We start from the raw sequence: 19,626 nt of genomic DNA, 5'->3' as shown, positions 1-19,626 counted from the left end.
AATTTCTCCAAAAATCTCATGCATGTAGCATGTTTTCTATTAATGACTTTTTACCACATAATTCTTCCAGATAATTAATTTTATACGTCAAATAGTAATTATAACAAAAATCATCTCAAACTTGATCAACTATACATGCATGTACGTACTGTAAACTTAAACTTAAAAGTATATTTTAAATAAGAAAAAAGTGAATACATGTAAATATATTGACGTGATACACACATTATTTTTTGGTCAAAACTGAATTTTTTTTATTTCAACCAAGTAGAATTTGTACACAGCCTGCTCATTGGACTATAGAGACAGGACCTCAAGCAGAACCTATGAGCCTAAACATTTCTATGTTACCGATTTACTGTCCACTAGCTAAATTTCACCTGCCAAAGGCTACATTTAGTTAGCTTCTTTCAGTAAATCAGTAGCCATCTAACATGGAAAACTATTTAATTTAACTAAGCAGTCATGCCATTTACAATACCGTTGGCCTGCAATATGTAGTTGCAGTGCTATTTCTCTCGTTCTATCCACACTACTCCTGCTTGTTTGTTGGAATCGTCTAGCATTTCTTTCTCTCCAAACATGATAGACAGTAGCTGTAAAAACAAATCCCAATATCGTCCACTTAGGATTCTTGTTGTTCACTCGTTTTGCCATCCACTGAACCTCCGTGTTCCAGTCCCCTATTTGCCTTTTGATCTCCATCCAGTGTAGTAAAGTCTGCCAAATAAAATTGGAATACGAACATTCAAAGAACAGGTGCCGATGGGTTTCAGCGGCATCAATCGTACATAGCTTGCAGATTGGATCAACTTGTATCCCCCAATGAGCCAGTCTATCAGTTGTAGCCAGCCTGTTCTGGATTGCCATCCAGAGAATACATTGTTTTCTGGGTATGGGACCTTTTAGAAGAACCAGTGTTTTCCATTGGACTTTTGGGTATTGAGGAATAGAAGCCTGGTAAGCCTGTTTAATGCTGAATTTGCCTCCTATTGAAAATTTGTCGAGGTCGTCCAGATTCGGCCTCCATTTCCTGGCATCGAATATTTTCCTTACTAGCATTGTGGCCTGCTTTGGTGTAGCCATGTCCTGTAGATTTCTGTTTTTTATGTAGTGTATATGTATCCAGCGTACCCATAGTTTGTCCTTCTTCTTTGCGATGGCCCATAGCAGCTTACTGATGGCTGCTTGATTCCAAAGCTCAAAATTGATGATGTTGAGTCCACCAGTGGCTTTAGGTTGGCATAAAGTCGCCCAAGCAATTGGAGCTTTTTTGGCATATTCATTTGATCCACTCCAAAGATAATTTCGGCAGATAACTATGACCATCTTGTGGATTTTTTTTGGTAGAAGAAAGACTTGGCTCCAATACGTTTGAATTTCAAATAATACACTTTTTATAAGTTGTAACTTGCCTGAATATGAGAGCAGTTTGGAGGTCCAGCACTTTACTCTTGCGATCATCTTTTCAACTAGCGGCATGCACTGGTTGATAGACAACTTCCTGGATGCCAGTGGGACTCCCAAATACTTGAAAGGCAGAGTTCCTAGTGTGAAATGCAACTCATCAAGTAGTTATTGTCTGACCTGAGGAGTGGAACCAGCAATATACAAGTTACTCTTTTCCATATTTGCCTTGAGACCTGATACTGTCGAAAAGTGTTCAAATGATTGCATCATCAGTTGGACTGATTCCTTATCAGCCCTACAACACATAAGGAGGTCATCGGCGAAGCAAACGTGAACAATTTTTGTTTTGCGCATTTAGGGTGGTACTTGAAGGCTGGCCGTCGTTGGAGTTGTTTCAGAGATCTGTTGAGATATTCCATTACTAGTACAAAGAGATACGGAGACATAGGATCCCCTTGTCTCAATCCCTTTTTTGCTGCAAATTTGGGAGTAAGTACCCCATTGATCAGTAATGAATAGCTGACAGTTGTTACGCACTCCATGATCCAGTTTACCATTTTGAGGGGGAAGCCAAATTCAGTAAGTAGATGCCTAAGAAAGCTCCACCCCACTGAATCATATGCCTTTCTAATATCTACCTTGATGACACATCTGGGTAAAACTGATTTTTGAGTATAGCCTTTGAAGAGTTCATGAGCCAGAATCACATTGTCCAAGATATTCCTTCCTTCAATAAAAGCTGACTGAGAAGGGCTAACCAGGTAATCTACTGTTTTTTTTCAGTCTAGTAGTCATGACCTTGCCTATAATCTTGTATATAGTTGAGCAACATGCTATGGGCCTGAATTCCTTCACATAAGTAGGGTTCTCCACCTTTGGAATCAATGTGACGGTTGTGCAATTTACCTCTTTCAGTAGTTTCCCTGAAACAAAGAATTGGCCAACTGCATTTATGATATCCTCGCCTACTATCTCCCAGTTTTGCTTAAAAAATTCGGCTGGATACCCATCTATCCCAGGTGCTTTGTCGTTTGGTAGATCATTCACAACTTGAATTATTTCCTGTCTGGTAACTGGTGTCATCAGTTGTTGCTGTTGACTCAGGGACAGGCATGGTCCATCTCTAGCAGTAGTGACGTGATACACACATGCACGTACGCCAAAACTAGTATAGCACATAAATGGTGAAAAAAAGAGAAAAAATGCCCCAAAAAAAAGATAAAAAAGATAAATATTATTGCTGGCCACATAAAGGTGTCATATCATTTTTGTATTGTCTAGTTTTATAGTACATATAGATATAGGATTGGGACGGAAAGAGTAATAATCCCTCCGTTTCAATTTATGTGAACCCATTTGACTGGGCACGATATTTAAGAAAGAGTGAAGACTTTTGAAATTCGTAGTTCAAAATAAGTCTTGAATATTTGTGTGGTTGTAAATCATTTCATAAAGTGAATTTGTTTATAAATTAGGAAATAGGTCATTTATTTCGGTACGGACTAAATAAGAAATAGGTTCACATAAATTGAAACAGAGGGAGTAATAGTTTAGGTGAATCCATCAACTTTTTAAACAAAATGAAATTGGATATTCTAACTATATAGAAGCACCAGTCCGTGTGCTTTTTTGTCGTCAATATATATATAAAAAAAAATTGTGGGCCCTTCTATATTAGTAGTAATATATCCGTTCCAATTTAATTAAAAACAATTGTGGGCTCCATATATATTAAACAACAACTAATATTAAAAAAATAGTGCAAATTAATAATGTCCAAAAAAAAAAGTGCACCCCATATTAAAAAATCAAACAATATTCATGTAATTTCCAAAGTATCTTATTAAGTTATTAATAATGATGGATTCATTGCCACGTGCGTATTCGTAGCAAACTCTAATATAATAAAGTTTTAAATACGAAGCACAAACTACAATGTTATATTAATCGTGTTTTGAACATAGTATCCCATATTGACAAAATCAAGCAATATATATATATATATATATATATATATATATATAAAAAGTGAATCCCATATTAAAAAAACAAACAATGTCAAAAAAAAAAGTGAAAAAAAATTTGTGGGCCCCATAATTCTAATATATATATATATATATATATATATATATATATAGTGCAAATTAATAATGTCAAAAAAAAAGTGCACCCCGTATTAAAAAATCAAACAATATTCATGTAATTTTCAAAGTATCTCATTAAGTCAATAATGATGGATTCATTGCCCCGTGCGTATTCGTAGCAAACACTAATATAATAAAGTTTTAAATATGGAGCACAAACTACAATATTATATTAATCATGTTTTGAACATAGTATCCCATATTGACAAAATCAAGCAATATACAAAAAAAAAAAAAGTGAATCCCATATTAAAAAAATAAACAATGTCAAAAAAAAAAGTGCAGACTTTGTATTCGTAGCAAACACTAATATAATAAAGTTTTAGATACGGAGCACAAATTACAATGTTATATCAATCGTGTTTTGAACATAGTATATATATATATATATATATATATATATATATATATATATATATATATATGCATAAAAATAGTGCAAACTAATAATGTATCAAGCAATATCAAAAAAAAAAAAAAAGCGAACCCCATATTAAAAAAAATATAATGTTAAAAAAAAAGTGCTGGCTTTGTATTCGTAGCAAACACTAATATAATAAAGTTTTAGATACGGAGCACAAACTACAATGTTATATTAATCGTGTTTTGAACATAGTATATGTATATATATTATATGCATAAAAATAGTACAAACTAATAATGTCCAAAAAAAAAGTGTGGGCCCCATATTTCTAATATATATATATATATATCCGTTCCAATTTAATTAAAAAAAATTATTGGCCCCATATATATTAAACAACAACTAATATTAAAAAAATAATGCAAATTAATAATGTCAAAAAAAAAAGTGCACCCCATATTAAAAAATCAAACAATATTCATGTAATTTCCAAAGTATCTCATTAAGTTAATAATGATGGATTCATTGCCACGTGCGTATTCGTAACAAACACTAATATAATAAAGTTTTAAATACGGAGCACAAACTACAATGTTATATTAATCATGTTTTGAACATAGTATCCCATATTGACAAAATCAAGCAATATATATATATATAAAAGTGAATCCCATATTAAAAAAACAAACAATGTCAAAAAAAAAAAGTGCAAAAATAAATAAATTGTGGGCCCCATAAATATATATATATATATATATATATATATATATATATATATATATATAAATAGTACAAATTAATAATGTCCAAAAAAAAAAGTGCACTCCATATTAAAAAATTAAACAATATTAATGTAATTTCTAAAGTATCTCATTAAGTCAATAATGATGGATTCATTGCCACGAGCGTATCAATCCATTAGTGGGAGCAAATGAAATTGCTTTTCTTCAAAAAGTTAAGTAGTCAAATCATACAGTTTTCTTTCTTTTTTTATATTAGCCTGAGATCTAATCTAGATATTAAACTGTTGTATTTGCTATTCCGCCATGTCATTTATTTGTTATGTTCACTAAAATAAATATGCTTAAAATATTTATATTTTAAAATAGGATAGAATTTAATTACTTCTTTATTTTTATTCTTACTCTAATAAATGTAAAAAGAGATTAATGTCGTAACAAAAAATATATCAAATGGAGATCAAATAATGAATAAGGTAAATTAGTCAAATTACAATTCTAATCGACGTTTTCTTAAAACCATGCAAAAGACAACATGACAAGTAAAATGAGCTAAACCGAGAATATTTACCAAAAATTAAAAAATAGTATTTCTTCGTTTAAATAGAAAATCAATTTCTACTTTGTTTCGTCTTAAACATGTAAAATTAATTTAATAATTTGAATTAGAATTATCCAAATCAAAATTTGGTATAAAGAAAATAGTTTCCTTTTAAACAAGTCTACTCTTTTAAAAAATATTAATAAATTTGCCGATTTTGTATTCGTAGCAAACATTAATATAATAAAATTTTAGATACGGAGCACAAACTACAATGTTATATTAATTTTGAACATCATATATACTCTCTCTATATATATATACTATTTAAAGACAACTATATACATATAAATGCACTATAATCTAAAGTGTTGGGCCGTCTAGTAGATTGAGAAGGCGTAGTATGGCTTATATCCATTTATTTAAAAGTTTAGATCCATCCCTTCCGTCCAAAAAATAACCGAAAAAAACAGTTGTAGAATATTACTAGTATTATTTGGTCACATCAAATCAAACCAAAAAAAAAAAAAAAAAAAAACAGCTGGGCCTCCATTTCCCCTCTCTTCCTCTGTTTTCTGTATGCTAACCGAAGAAGAAACCGGCAGGCACCAGTACCGCCACGTGGCAGGGAATTGTTTGATTACATTCAATAACCAAATCACAGCCATAATAATTCTCCACTGAGTTATTCTTTCTTTATATATAAATCATTGAAATTAGAATTAATTATGGCGGGTGTTGTGGTTAATGGGAAGAAGAAAGAAGAAATTAGAGGGTGTAAAAGTGATGTTATTAGTGGTCCGAGTAATCCAATGGTGACACCTTTATTAACAGATCTTTATCAATTTACTATGGCTTATGCTTATTGGAAAGCTGGAAAGCATAATGAACGTGCCGTGTGAGTGCCTGTTAATTGTTGTTGTTTTTTTTTTTGTCGTATTTTATTAATTTACCATGCATTTAATGTGTTTGATGTAATGGTATTATTAATTTTGACAGTCGATCAAAGTCTAAAATTGTGATTGATAGTGTTCCGTGTACATCCATCCACTTGTGGGATTACACTGGGTATGTTGTTGTTGTGTAGTTTTCTTGATTGTCGAAGGTGATGAGGTTGATGAATTAATATTATTAATGTGTTTGATGTTACGTACGATGAGAATTTTTGTAGTCCCGGTACTGGCGTTATTAATTTTGACAGTTGATTGAAGTCTAGAATGTGATTGATCTTTTTCTCGATTGTCGAAGATGACAACGCTTCATGAATTAATATTTCCATTGATGAAGACTATGCTTTTGCATGTTTATTTGTCGTGCATTTAATGTGTTTGATGTGATGCCGGTACTTGCATTATTAGTTGTGACAGTTGATCAAAGTTTAATATTGTGATTGATCGTTTTATTGATTGTGAAGGTGACGACGCTTTGTGAATTAATATTATGAGTTCTTTTATGTTTTGGTGAGGATGATAAGAATCGACTGTTGAAGTTTTCTATTCCTTACATCCCAATTTATGTGCCGCATTTTCTTTTTTAGTCTGTCCTAAAAAGAATGTCAATTTTTTGTCTTTAGAAATAATTTTAACTCAAAATTCCACTTACCCTTAATGAGATGATTTACAGCTTATTGGAAAGCTGGAAAGCATAATGAACGAGCTGTGTGAGTGCCTGTATATTCCATTTTCACGCGAATGCTTATTGATTTTCTGTCGTGTTTCTTACTTTTCCATGCATATAATGTGTTTGACGTAATATCATTAGTAATTTTGACAGTTGATTGAATTCTAAATTTGTAAGTAATTGATCATTTTATTGATTGTCGAATTGCTTCATGAATTAAGTTTATTGCTCATTTCAACATTGATTGTTTTGTTGATTGTCCCAATTTATGTGAAGGTGTTTGACTGGGCACGAAGTTTAAGAAATAAAGGGAGACTTTTGAAACTTGTGGTCTAAAATAAGTCATAGACATTTTGTGTGACTGTACATTATCTCACACCAATGCTTCTTAATTTTTCCTGCATTTAATGTGTTTGATGTAATGAACAATGATAATTGTTGTAGTGCTTATACTGGCGTTATTAATTTTGACAGTTGATCGAATTATAAAATTGTGATTGATCGTCTTCTTGATTGTCGAAGATGACAATGCTTCATGAATTAATATTTCGCCATTTTTGTGGCATTAATCTTGACCATATAATATGAGATAAATAGTATTGATAATGCCGTCTTAACTAGCTTTTGCATTGATGAAGATTATGGCTTCGCCGTACAATTATTAAATAATAGCATGGCACTTCGAATTCTATATGAGAAATTTTTGTACTGTTGTATTTTTTTTCTTCAAAACATTAGATTTCGTATCGAGAGAGTAGTATGAGATAAGGAGTATTCCAATTTTCTCTTATCTATCGGGAGTTCAGTTCAACGAGACAAACTTCTTCGTTTTCATGCATAACTCTAAAGTTTCTTATGTTTAATTCAGAATGAAATATTCCTGGTTTTCTAAAATAGTCCTTTAAATTATGAGTTCTTTTTCTATGTTTTGGTGAGGATGGTAAAAATCAACTATTGAAGATTTCTAACTATTTATTAACTTTATCTGTGCATGCCTTCTGATATGTTGGTATAATTCTTTTATGTGGGCCTAACATGGAAGTGTTCGAAGTAATAGGCAGGCGTTATGATTCGAACTCAACATATCTGATTGCTCCACCATGTTTATTTAATGACCAACTCGTCTTATACTGTTAAAGCGAGACATATATACTTATTTCTTTTTTGATCATTTTAGAGAGGGACAAACTTTTTTTTTTTTTTTTTAATTCTAAGTCTACAATAGTAACAATTTTATGCATTTGTTGAGAAAATGTTTGTTCATCTAAAATCAAGTGAGGAGCAACTAAATGACTTATCCCCATTTGGTTGAATATTTCAGGTTTGACTTGTATTTCCGGAAGAATCCATTTGGCGGTGAATATACAATTTTTGCTGGTTTAGAAGAATGCATAAAGTTTATTTCTCATTACAAATTAACTGAGGATGAGATAGCTTTTATCAGGTCATCGTTGCCCCCATCGTGTGAGGTAGATTTACCAAGTAAATAAGCAGCTGTAATGTGTGTAAATGTTACATTTTACGAGTGATAGAAATCTGCTCGCTTTGTTTTGTCCTTTTAGGGTTATTAGTTGTTTTTATTATTTAATGACATTATAGGAAACTTGTGTGTGAATTCTGGAGGATTAATGTTTTCCCTGTTTCATGGTACCTTAGTGAAATATGATTATCTCCCTTAGGACAAAACCTGGGTAATTAATGAGATTACATAAGCATGAGTGGTTTTGAGTGAACTGATGGCTCATTTCAAATCATTACTTTTATTCCAGATGTTGTTTTGGCAACATATTGAAGTGTATCTCGATAATTCTGGCAAAAGCAATCGTCATCTTACTTATTGATCTTGCATTTGGCATTTGCGCTATTGCTGCTATTGATTTTTGGTAAACATAAATGAAAGAGGTTCCTTCCATATCTGTACACTGAATTATCATGAATTTAGCAAGGTATTATGGCAAGCCAGAGTGGTTTTAATTCTGTTCACATAGTTATCCAATCACCCATCTTCTTTGAGAATATTTTTTTCCGCTTTCATGAACATATCATCTCATTTTGTTGAGAAAATCATGCAGTATTTCAATATCTCATCTTCTAGTTGATTGTGCATTCATACTACCTTTTCCTGTATACTTAAAGAATTGTTTGACATGCTTACAGTCTTAAGTGCTTGAGTAATAAGCATCTGTGAATGGATTTTGTAGGATGCTTTCTATAACTACCTTCGAGGAATTAACCGTTCAGATGTTGAGATATATTCTATACCTGAAGGATCAGTTGTCTTTCCCAAGGTTCCGTTGATGAGGATTGAAGGGCCAATTGCTGTGAGTACCAACTAACCAATCCTTTCATTCATGCTTGCATGTGAAAGATGCATTGTTCTCAGAACTGATGCTTCATGCATTTTCTCAAACTTTTGTCCAATGTTAATGTCTGGTTATTGTTTTTGAATCTTAAAGGTGGTTCAACTACTGGAAACTGCATTTGTCAATCTCATAAACTATGCATCGCTAGTCACTACTAATGCAGCAAGACATCGTTTTGTTGCTGGAAAGTCCAAGCTGCTGTTGGAATTTGGGCTTCGAAGAGCACAGGTTTTTTTTTTTTTTTTTAATCTTTCTTCCAATAACTTGAAATTGGAAGGTCTCTCTTACAAATTATGCCACGATTTTTGCTTCTTCATGAGTAGGGTCCTGATGGTGGTATATCAGCTTCGAAATATTGCTACATGGGAGGATTTGATGCAACTAGGTGATTCCACAAATCTATCCTGTTAGTGCTACTATCTATTCCTCTTTCTAAATGAGATACAGTTTTTAAATTCATTTGGACATCCTTTTTTATTTTGAAAATAAAAGTTTTAGATTCATTAGAACCAGCTAGTCATAGACGAGTCAAAAAGACCAGTTTGTCATAACACCACAAATGTGTCACTATGCAACTGGTATAATAGAGAACACTCTTGACTGGCCAGACTTTTGAACAAGTCATAGATAGTCACCGCCAACAACAACAACAATAATCCCTCAATAGGAAGCACGTATGAATCTTCTATGTGAATACATATTGTCCATGTCGCTCCATTTAAGCTCATTTGTTTTGTGAGGATTCATCATAAATTGACTAGTGTTATGCTGACTAGTAGCCTACCACAACCCTCGTCCTTTATTGGGGCTTGAGACCGGCAATGAGAGCAAGCTTACACAATATATAGAAGTCACCAGTCGCCTCAATGTGTTTTCTTAGATCAAGTGAATTTTAAATTCCAGAATTTCTTTTAATAGGTAAAGGAGGAGGGTTGCCGAGGGTCAATCGGAAACAGCCTCCCTACCCAGGTAGGGGTAAGGCTGCGTACATCTTACCCTCCCCAGACCCCACTATTGTGGGATTACACTGGGTAGTGACCAGGACCAGGACCAGGTAAAGGATTTGTGTTAGCTCTTCCAGAAACAAAATTGTACCTTTTCTGAAACTGAAAGGATCAGTACACTGGAAAGTCAGATGCAATTTGATCTTAAAATGGACAAGATCACATGAAGATAAACGCTAGAGTAGGCTCTCGATACGGGTGGTTGAGATTATCCGAACACAAGTTTTCATTTACTTTGAATCTCTATTCCTTTTGCTTTCCAGATTGGCTAGGCTTTGATCAATAAGATGAATATGTATCTCTTGATAAGCAACTCTAACTTCTTAGATATTTTTTTTGGCTGTTGCATTAGCTGCAACCGAAAGTTTTGTTAGCTCTTTATGTTTTAATAAGAATAAACTGCTTCTTCGGTGAAACCTAGCGCATCATGGTACTTTTTTCTTTTCTTTTTGAGATTTAATTTTTTATCGCATTAATCTAGCCATGAGGATCATATCTCTCTCTGAAAACTTTGTTTGGCAGCAATGTGGCAGCTGGAAAGTTATTTGGGATCCCGCTCCGTGGAACACATTCCCATGCCTTCGTTAGCTCATTTATGGTAAGTGCAACCTTGCAACAACTTTTCCTTCTGTGTAATATAGATGGCACTTTTAGTAGCTAAGTGGTTCAAAAATTTGTTTGTCCCACACAATTCACTATGATCTCTCCTTACATACTTGGACTGTTTAAGTATCATAACCGAAAGGCGTCTTAGAATTATCAAAACACTAAGGGGTCGTTTGGTTGTTGGTTAGAGTTATGCAGGTATTAGTAATGGATTAGTTATGCAGCTATTAGTAATGCAGGGATCTGTTTTTAAACATTCCCATGTATGGTTGGCTTAAATGTTTTGGAAAATATTTTTCTTAAGAACACATTTTCCTCTAGTTTCTGCAAAATAACTTCCTTAGCAAGAGGATGTAGGTCATTTTCTGAAACTCTCCCATGTCATTTTTCCAGCCTCCGACCCCCACCCCCGCAAAAGTTAATTAATATTTTATACTTACTTGCCAAACACTAGAAAATCTATGTGACAATCACTTTGTTTCATACCAAACACACCCTAAATATTCTAATTTCATCTTTTTCTTTTTCCATGAATTCTAGTTTGCTTTGACAACTTCGAAAATTATATTATCATTACTTTTACTGTTATTTTGGTAGGTGCAGATCATCATCTAGATTCTATCAAGTAATTCATTTAGATGCAAACAATACCCTTTTTCTGCAACACATCTGACATAGTGATAGAAATATATTGGAAAAGATGGTTTTTGGTTGCTATGGAATTTCTTTTTTGTGAACTCTGTAATAGAGGCTTGGGATTGAGGTTTAATTGATTTTGATTTGAACTATAAAATAAAGCCCATGATTGTTGGAAGGGGCTGTCAGATAAAAACTTTCATTTGCAGAAGCTATATTTGGAAAAGTAGAACAGAAGTGTTTTCCTTGTAGGTCCTTGCATGCATAAGTGCATACGTTCATGTAAATACGTGATTTCTTGGAGAACAAATATACTTCAGTGACATATACTTGCATCACTTGACAATCTTAATCATGGATAATTGTGTGACAATGAGATAATTCAAGGATCTTTAAATAAGTTGAAGTAAAATCCAGTTTATATGAATTTGAATTCCCACTTATGTGCTTCTTGTTTTCCATATGGTAAAGCAATCTTCATTTCTAGCTTTATCGCTTCTTGATAAGTGAGTTGTTAGCAGTCAACTAGTGAGGCCTGGTCTTCTGCATGGTTTCTAGTTTCAAGGTTTGATTTTTTTTCTTCTATTAATTGGTTATGTCTGGTTCGTCTTGTTAACAATGAAGACAAACACAGCTAATATAAGGACTATCTATATTATAATTGGTCTCCAGATGCTCAATACTTCTGATTTTATGCTTACTGTCTTTCCCTGGCTCAAAGTTTATCTGTTATCTGATTTAATCTAATATTATGCAGAGCCCAGATGAGATCATAGACAAATCACTTAAACACCATGATGGTTCTACTGTTTGTAAGGATTTTGTTAGTCTGGTGAAAACGTGGCTTATTAAATTAAAGGTATCATTTCATCCACTTAATTTAAGTGTTGTGTCCTTGTTGGCTTATTACTATCTACTTCGATCTCCAGCCATCAGATTTTGTTCTAAATTATCCATTTGGTTCTGAGTTTGCGCTTTGACCATATTTTGTCACTTACTTTCAAGTATCCTTTATGTTTTGGCTTCACCTTTTTACTTTTGCCTTCTAATTTTACTCAAGGGCTTCTAATCTTCTTGTATGATCACTCCAAATTTTATTTATCTAAGAAGTGTTGGGGGTTTATCCAATTCAGGTTGTTGTCCGGCTGTAAATGCTTGTCACAATTTATCATTGTAGGCCCGTTACATAAGGGTAATAGGTTATCTTATGCTTTTGACCTTGGGACGAGTGAACGTACCTTAACCTAAGAGGTAGCATGAAGTGGCAGGAAGCTTAGTGGATAAGTGGCTAATTGCTGACTTGTGATTCCCAAGGTGTTATTCCCAATTGAGATACTTCTTGGGGAAATTTCCTGTTGACGTTGACCTGGTTTAGTTCAAATACCGTGTCAAGCGGCTGTACAATTAGTGGTAGCAGATCATTCTAGGTCGTGCCTGTTCATCCTTCTCCTTCCCATTTGATTTATCTACTCCGGAAACAACTAAGGTTTCAGAATAAATAACAAAGATCCCTACATATTATATAGGAGTTATAAAGAAATGGATCTTTGGCCTAACTCAACCTCAAAAGCTAGCCCATGGAGGGAGGATTGCCAAGACCACGTAAGAAGGCCTTCCCATCCCTAAATGAACGATGTGGGACTCAACAGGAGTGATGACCTGGAAACAAGTTCATCCATTGCAGACTCATCTTGTCACTCCCATAAGGAAGCTGAATGCCAAATAAAAAGACAAAGGATCTTCTATCATCTGGGTGTATTCTTAGTTCCTGTATATATCTTTATTTAAATCCTTCTAAAATAGTTGAAGGGACCACCTCATTTCCTGTCTGCCCTTCCTCTCTTAGAGGTTGCAAGCAGTTGATACTCTATAAAAATTGAGCAACTCTCGGATCGTGATAATCTTCAAATTTTAAGTGATGAAGGTGTTGATGCTTCTTCTCTTCCATTTTGAGCTTGGGTATCATTGTTATGATGACTGTGCTACCTTCAGCGGTCACACTTATTAGGTGGAATCTTCAGTGAGACAAACCAAAGTGAGTTAGCAGCTTTCGCCTCATATGGGCTTGCCTTTCCTGGAAGCTTTTTGGCCCTTGTGGACACTTATGATGTAAGTGCAATTTTAGTTTTCTTATGCCAATGCTTTATTTTGTTTTGCTTTTGGAATACCTGACCTTGTTAGCTAAAAACTATACATGTATACTTGAAAGAGAAAACATTCTTGGTAAAGCGCAATTAAATTTGCATCAATATCTTAAACTAAGGAAATCTACTTTAAAAGAGAATAGTATGGTCATGGTATCGATTTATCAGCTCAGGCATAAACTTCAGCTTATAGGATTTTTTTTATTTACTCTTATAATTTGTATTATGGTGCATTTCTACTCTGTCCTCGGATAATCTGCTCTGGCACTTATCAACTTTCTTTTTAATGTTGATTTTCTATAACATGTAGGTCATGAGAAGTGGTGTTCCAAATTTTTGTGCAGTTGCTCTTGCACTTAATGATTTGGGGTAAGTGCTTCCTCTGGCAAGTTCCATCTAGTTTACACATTTTGCCTTTATTTCCTCGTCATATGATCCTTAATAGATTGAAAGGTATACTATTGAAAGTTTTGTGATATATTGCATATATGGAAGAGGAGATGCCAGCTGGAATTCCTAGTGCTATTTTGTTAGTCTGATCTTCTCATGCTTTATATTGTTTATGTTTTCCTTTTTGTGATCTCTCCAGTTTATAATGAACCAACTGCAATTTAAAGAATTATTTGTCTAGAAAGAGATCTCACAGAATTCTGATATTGTAGGCCCCCTTGTCTCCCACACCCCAAAAAGAAAATAATAAATAAATAGCTGAAAAACAAAAGGGAGTTGAGAAGCTTAGAAATCCAAGGCTTCCGTTCCCTTGAGCACATTGTGTTTATGTTATGGAAAATCCACTTTTCTTGGTCTATGGAGCACATAGTTTTCTTCTTAACTATATCGGCTATGCCAATTATGAGAACTCAGCATGAGTACCTCCTTTTGCTGTCCTAATCAATAGTTGTCTCCTCTGAGGATTTATTATTTTAGTCGAAACCATAGTTTGTTTGACCAAGTCTGTTTCTAATTGATGTATTTTTGTTTCCTACTGTGGTTATTGGAATACGGCCAAGCCTTATAATTTTTTTTCTTTTTATGTTATATTTGCAGGTATAGAGCAGTTGGCATCAGATTAGACTCTGGTGATCTTGCTTATCAGTCATGTGAAGCCAGGAAATTCTTTCAAACCATTGAAAAAGAGTTTGGAGTGCCTGGTTTTGGAAAGATGAACATCACAGCTAGCAATGACCTTAATGAGGAAACATTGGATGCGCTAAAGAAACAGGTTAGAGCATCAGGAATCTAACACAGGCATAGCACAAAGAATCTTGCCCTATGTTGTTCGACCTATATAATGTCTACCGTTTCCATAAATGCTTTCTCCTCTAGCTGTCCTCTTGTGCTTCACTTTATTATAACCTGGTGCAGCTTCACTGATTTCCATTGGTTAAGTACATATATATCAGTAGTTTGCATCAATGGTTTCTCTTGCTGCTTATGATGTGTTAGCAGGCAACTCTTTATAATGTCAAATAATTCTCCAGTGTGCTGAACTTTGAGATCTCCTTGTCTAAATTTGGGAAGTAACACAGCTAGGTATTAAGTAACAAACACACCATTAAGTGATGAAATTCGAAGGCATGAGTATACACTCCCACCTGGATACCTTTTCATTCTTATAATCTCAATTTCTTGAGTCTATAGTTTGAATTCATGCATTTGTATCCCACTGCCTTCCATTGTTTCCCTTGATTAAAAGGTAGATAATTTGACTTACTTCCTAAACAGGGACACGAGGTTGATTCTTTTGGCATTGGAACACATTTGGTTACCTGCTACGCACAGTCCGCTCTAGGTGTTGTTTTCAAGTTGGTTGAGATAAATAATCAACCTAGGATCAAACTGTCTGAAGATGTAACAAAGGTTTGCTGAAGCTATGCTATCTTCTCTTGGCATTTGAGATCCAATATGGATTTCATTCTATTTCCTCTTTATTCCATGATATGGAGGTTCATTTTGTTTCCTTTTAGGTCTCTATTCCATGTAAAAAACGGTGTTTCAGATTATATGGAAAGGAAGGCTACCCCCTTGTCGATATAATGACTGGTGAAAATGAGCCACCTCCTAAGGTATTTTATCAATCTTGTCATGTCTAGTTCTTAAATGGAATTCCATAAGATTTACCTGGTATATTCAATGGTTAACAAAGAAAGAAACGTCGACAGGTAGGAGAACGAATTTTGTGCCGTCATCCATTTAGTGAATCTAAAAGGGCATATGTTGTGCCCCAGCGAGTTGAGGAGCTTTTAAAGTGTTTTTGGCCTGGAAGTTCAGGTGAGACTTGTTATCTTTTTGAGTTATACTAAATTTTTAAGCTGGAAAATGTTTTTTAAGGAATGTGACCCCACAGTCTTGCAATTCAATCATATCGTATGGATGTTTAGGCATTATAAACAATCAAGTCATTTAAAATTTTTGTTTTTTTTTTGGGGGGGGGGGGGTGTTTTGGGGTTGGGGTTGTTTAGATCCACAATAAAAAACGGGGAAACTGTTGTTGAAATGTAAAAATTCTGTAGCACATGTTCAGTTCTTCTGCGTGTCATGGTACTTATGTTGACTTCTTAAAATATGTGTCATTACCTTATAATGGTGGTTTACAGTGTATTTGCTACCTCCACTAGTACAGGTACTAGGTAACTCTGTCCATTAAGACTTAAGCATATGGAAAGAAATTACTTAACCTTTTGTCTCTATTGGGATTTGGACCCCTGGTCACCTACTGCATATGTGTCATTTCCTTATCATGCTAGCTTTAGTGTTTGCACAGAGTCTACTTCAGTTTTATCAACTATTCCAGGGTGGATACACCTTGCCCCAAGCGATGTCATGTGACACTACTTCGTCAAGATGAGAATATTGGTTATAAATACCAAAAAAAAAAGGGCACTGCTTTCAATGACTCATTCATTGTTTGACTTCTTCAAATGTTCATACCGCTTACAAATTTTTTTGAAATGTGACACTGCTTATAAAAAATTCTGCATACGCCACCAAACTACTGTATAATGTGGGTGAAAATGGTCGGTGAGTCAAATCCTCCAAATCAACTGCTCTTGCAACAATTTATCCAATATTGAAAAAATTAATATTGGTTTATCATTTCCGAAGATAAAACACGGGAAGATCTGCCTCCATTGAAGGATATCAGGGAACGATGTATCGAACAACTGGAGCAAATGCGGCCAGATCATATGAGAAGACTGAACCCAACACCATACAAGGTACTGCTGATGAGAAATACAATTTTCGAATTCTTGTACTACTTTTATCACCTAACAGGGAACACATTACACTTTTGAAATTATGGGTTCATAAATTTAATACTTGTTCGACTTTTAGTGGTGTTTCACATATTATGTCTATGCCCAGTGTCTAAAATGCGGGTTCAGTTGAATCCATTGATTATATATATACTCCATTCGCCTCTGGCTGAATTTTGTTGGTTTTGCTTAAATCACTGAGCAGGTTAGCGTGAGCGCAAAGTTGTATGATTTCATCCATTTCCTTTGGCTCAACGAAGCGCCTGTTGGGGAGTTGCAGTGATCGTCAAATCAAAGACCGGAATTTTGAATGATTTTTTGGTGGAGGATAGTTGGTTCGAAAAGGATCTTCTAATACATGTACATCTTTTTCCCTGCTTTTTTTTGGTAGTCAATGTGTTGGGAATGTATAAGATCCCTTGGATGTTTACGAAAGGAATGAAAGTCAGTTGTTTTTTACCTTGGTTTTTTATGGTTCTTATAAGCATTTTAATATTAAAAATGTGTTATAGTAAAGTGCCGCAGTTACCGCATTTTGTCGGTGACAGAAGAGTGTCTCTTTGGTTTTCCTTTGAAGCTCATTTAGCCACTATTTCATTACTCACTTTAGTTAGTGGAAGAATGTGGCAATAATTTCTTTTAACTCTTTTTCTCCGTTAACTCATTATTCATCCACATTCTTCTTATAGCTCATGTAATCTCTAAGCCATGAATTTTTCTATAAATAGTTATTCACCCTTACCTTGTGATGTAAAAAAATATAGTGGAGAGTTCCTGAAAAAGTGAGGAAAAGAAAAGAGAGCTTATTTAGTTGAATTGAAGGTGTTCTTTTTTGTGGAGCTTTGGACTTAAAATCTTGTCCTGAGTTTGTTGAGTTATACGACGTGATCAAGTTGTTATATCTTGAAGGGGATAAGTCAGGAAGATTATTGCTGGACCGGTAAAGATTTACTGCAGTTGACTTGAATCTCCTTAAAGAGAGCGAGATATCTGCACCTCAGCCTGAAGATACTTTATTTTCTTCATATTATTTTTCAATTGTAATTGTATTTTCACCAACAATCTTAAAGGGGATTCAATGGCTACAACTGAAAAATCCGCGGATGTCAAGGTGGGAGATGTTAACAAGCCATTTCGAGTTCAACGGTACTCATTTTAAGAGATAGAAGGGTAAAGTACTTTTCTACATAAGTCTTCTCAATGTTTCTTACGTGTTAACTAAGAAGAATCCAAACAAAGTAGATAATTCTTCCATGAATGATGAAGAACTTATTTCTTTTCGAGAGAAAGTTGAAAATATGATGATGATTCATACGAGTTGAGTGTTGGTGTTATCTTTTTAATTGTCTATCAGATAATATTTTTGATTATTATGATAGAACTTACTCTAGTGCAAAGAATTGAAAAGCATTGTCGAGTAAATATGATACTGAGGAGGCTAGAGCGAAAAAATATGCTGCTAGTAGATTTTTTTTTCGTTTCCAAATGGAGGACAACAAATCAATGGTAGACCAAGCTCAAGATTTATTATGATCAATAGAGAGCTTAGGTCAGAGGAGATCAAAATTGGAGAAAACTTTATTGTTTGTGGCATAATAGATAAACTTCCAAGGAATTTCAAACAACTATGTGCCGCAAACAAAAGGAAACTACACTTGAGACATTGATTATGCGAATCCACATAGAAGTAGAGGCAAGGGGCCAAGATTCACTTTTGCAACCGGAAGAGAGCACCTTACATCCCGTCACAAACAAAGTAAATTCAATTACTTCAAATAATGCTGCTCCTAATGCTCACAAAAATACTTCTTTGAAGCCTAAGAAGAAAACGTTCAAGAAATTAATGGTGGTAATAACCAAGTGTTGACACCTAATTTTTGACCTTCCGTAATTTATTTTAATTACTTAGAGTCCTTGGACAATAAGTAAGACAAACTGTGCACCCTAAAGGGTCTAAGTAATTTTTATATAAAATCATTCAAGACAATATTTCATCCCTTTTAATTGATGAAGAGATTTTCAGGACATTATGAATTGTGTGAAAATTAATTGATGTGACATCTATGGAATATTTTATTAGAATTAACCCAAAGCAAAACAATTTTGAATAATTATTTACTCAATTGATTAAGTCAAGAAAATCAGATTAATGATTAATGTATTCTATCTATTGTCCAAGGTAATTTGAATGATTAAAAAGAATTGACCATTTTACCCCGCAAACTCTAATTATGTGTGTTTGCATAGTTGCCTTGGTAATTAATTTGACTAATTATTGGTACCATTATCTGCAAAATGATTTTTAACAAGTCATGTTTTAAAATTAATTAAGTCCTAATAGGCTAATAATTAATTTTTATTTTTGAATATTTATCCCGACCCTCCATACATATATATACACATCATGTATATACAAATATACATTGTGTGTGTGTGTGTGTGTGTGTATATATATATAATGGCCCATCGTTTTAAAAAAATAAAGAAAAGGGACCAGGCGCAGTCCATAATGGACAGATCTCGGTCCACTAACGATTAAAGAGGGGAGAACATATACTCCTCCCGTTCATTTTATTTCAGACCCTAGGGGTCGTTATGCAAAGAGTAAAAAAGGGAGGCAGCTAGGGGTAAAACCGTAGCCCCCCCCCCCCCCCCCCAACTGCCACGCTCCTTCCCGCCTGTTTTTGGTCATGTCCCATCGCGTGGTTGAATAAGTAACGTGAGAGAGGACGAAGCATTAATGGCTTCGTCCTCCTCTCCACAAAACCCGGCCAAACAACCCCTAAAGGTTACAACT

The 19,626-nt window shown here is 34.2% G+C and overlaps 1 protein-coding gene across 2 annotated transcripts; it reads left to right on the top strand.

Annotated features, from left to right (window-relative positions):
- The first annotated feature begins 5,665 nt into the window (after positions 1-5,665).
- LOC132617903 (nicotinate phosphoribosyltransferase 2-like) lies at positions 5,666-18,095 on the top strand. Of its 2 annotated transcripts, XR_009573865.1 has the most exons (16): positions 5,666-6,097; positions 8,141-8,288; positions 9,021-9,140; positions 9,276-9,410; positions 9,506-9,567; positions 10,709-10,784; positions 12,186-12,287; positions 13,421-13,537; positions 13,883-13,941; positions 14,620-14,794; positions 15,298-15,432; positions 15,540-15,638; positions 15,735-15,843; positions 16,678-16,790; positions 17,035-17,189; positions 17,739-18,095. XR_009573865.1 is itself a non-coding variant. In XM_060332971.1 (15 exons), the coding sequence occupies exons 1-15, from the start codon at positions 5,928-5,930 to the stop codon at positions 17,110-17,112; spliced, it is 1,698 nt and encodes a 565-aa protein (XP_060188954.1). In that variant the 5' UTR covers positions 5,667-5,927; the 3' UTR covers positions 17,113-17,379. The 2 variants fall into 2 exon arrangements, 1 of the variants encoding a protein (XP_060188954.1); XM_060332971.1 differs by lacking the exon at positions 17,739-18,095 and having other exon boundaries at positions 5,667-6,097; positions 17,035-17,379.
- The last annotated feature ends 1,531 nt before the right edge of the window (positions 18,096-19,626 follow it).

The sequence above is a fragment of the Lycium barbarum genome, chromosome 11, assembly GCF_019175385.1.
Source record: "Lycium barbarum isolate Lr01 chromosome 11, ASM1917538v2, whole genome shotgun sequence".
In the NCBI taxonomy this organism is placed as follows: Eukaryota; Viridiplantae; Streptophyta; class Magnoliopsida; order Solanales; family Solanaceae; genus Lycium; species Lycium barbarum.
The sequence above is the reverse complement of the archived record's forward strand: the minus strand, read 5'-3'. Positions and strand labels throughout refer to the sequence as shown.